The sequence below is a fragment of the Cyprinodon variegatus genome, unplaced genomic scaffold (genome assembly GCF_000732505.1).
Source record: "Cyprinodon variegatus isolate N-32 unplaced genomic scaffold, C_variegatus-1.0 Scaffold269, whole genome shotgun sequence".
In the NCBI taxonomy this organism is placed as follows: Eukaryota; Metazoa; Chordata; class Actinopteri; order Cyprinodontiformes; family Cyprinodontidae; genus Cyprinodon; species Cyprinodon variegatus.
The window spans coordinates 336,913-338,629 of NW_015150722.1; the positions used below are offsets into that span (position 1 = coordinate 336,913).

General features: G+C 44.3%; 1 protein-coding gene across 1 annotated transcript in view; it reads right to left on the reverse strand.

Moving 5' to 3' along the window:
- The window catches only part of LOC107089866 (vacuolar protein sorting-associated protein 26B-like), a 7,445-nt gene that overhangs the window by 4,065 nt on the left and 1,663 nt on the right, over nucleotides 1-1,717 (reverse strand). The window contains exon 2 of the mRNA XM_015382886.1: nucleotides 542-698. Coding sequence (XP_015238372.1) covers nucleotides 542-698 — 157 coding nt within the window. The remainder of the gene's footprint in view (nucleotides 1-541; nucleotides 699-1,717) is intronic.

The following is a 1,717-nucleotide window of genomic DNA, read 5'->3' on the forward strand; positions in this document are numbered from 1 at the left end:
ATATTCATTAAATCACAGCGAACGTTTTAGTTTTAGGTATAAATAATGATCCATTGATTATTCCTCGCTGATCGGACTTTTCCTTTAAAAACGCTTTCTATTCACTTCCAGCCGCTACGAACAGCAGCGGGAAATCCCTCACAGGCGGGCCGCAGCAGAGAGCTTTCAGCTGGGATTTCCAGTGCTGATGGAGGTCTGGAGCTCCCAACAAGAACTGCAGATTATAGTGGGATTATAATCCTGACGAACTGATAAACAGACGATGTTTGGAGTTAGACTTTCTCACCTAAAAAGAGTTAAAACTATTTTATCAACCCATAAAGTAAATAAAGCCAAGCTGCTCTCTAGCTTGAAGCTACAGAATAGAGCAGATAAACAAGCAGAGCGTCTGAACCAGTTTAATCCAGCATCCAGATTTCTGTATTTAAGCCTTTTTGGTGCTTAAAACGCTTTCGCTGAGAACGTAGCATAATGGAGCATCTAGTTTAGAGCCGGGTATGAAGGAGAGCGGCTAAATGATCGTCTAAAGTCGTTAACTCACCGTAGTTTGACGTTCTGACCCGTGTACGACTCGTACGGTTTCTCCACATGCGTGAACTCGAAGTCAAACGTCTGGGACTGTGTGAGCTCTCCAGGCCGAGCCAAGTCCTTCACCAACGACACGAACTCATGGTGGTTCCCTCTGTCATAGTACAGCTCTGAAAGAAAAACAAACTGTATCTGAGATCACAGATCCTCAACCTGAACTCCAGATTCACCGTTAGAGACCGCGGCGAGATACGACTCCTGTGAAACCCAATGATCAGGCCTCAACATCTGGTTCAGCTGGAGCCAATCAGAGCTGGAATAATGGCGTGGATGATGCACGATGAGACGCTGTTCTGTTCAGCATGTCCTAAGCCAATATGCATGCGCGAGACATCAGATTTGCATTTATCCTTTTATTTTTGTACAAAAATAAACTTTACACTACATCAACGGGCGTGTATCCCTTTAGTCATGAACAAAAGAAAAACGATTTAAGGTCAGATCGCCATACGCTTAAAGAAACACCAAAACGTAAGTCATTAAATAGTTTTTTTGTACATGGCTAAAGGGATACACATCTGTTTAAGTAGTTTAAAGTTAATTTTTCGCAGAAACCTAAAATGGATGAAGGGGTATTGACTATGGGTATGCTGGTCTGATGGGGTATGCTGATCTGACAGAACATCGGGCCTTCAGAAGTATTCGACCCTCTGGCTGTATACGTTTATAAAACTATAAAATAAAAACGTTGATCCTTCCAGTCCACCTGAGTTCAGTCCATCAGTAAAAACGCCACCAAGTCCGAGACGCCCTGAAGACCAAGCAGCTCCACAAACATCCAGTGTTTGCTGGAGGCCCTCCAGTCCACCATCTTCAGATGGAAATCACCTGGTAGACAATAACAAACCCAGAGATAACTCCAGAACTCGACAGACAGGCAGGAGGGAGCAAAGGTCACACTGCAGGAGAACCGAGGATGTCTCCATGGGACCTGGAGGAGCCCACAGTTAGGAGCTGGATGGAGGAATCTGCTTTACTGAACCCATCTGACTTTACCATTAGGGGGATTTACCATTAGGCAATACTAGGCAGTGGCCTAGGGCCCCAAGTTCCTGGGGGCCCCATAAAACTCTGTTTCCATGTACGGTTAATACAACTATTCCTTATTTGTGCACATTAATTATGTTTT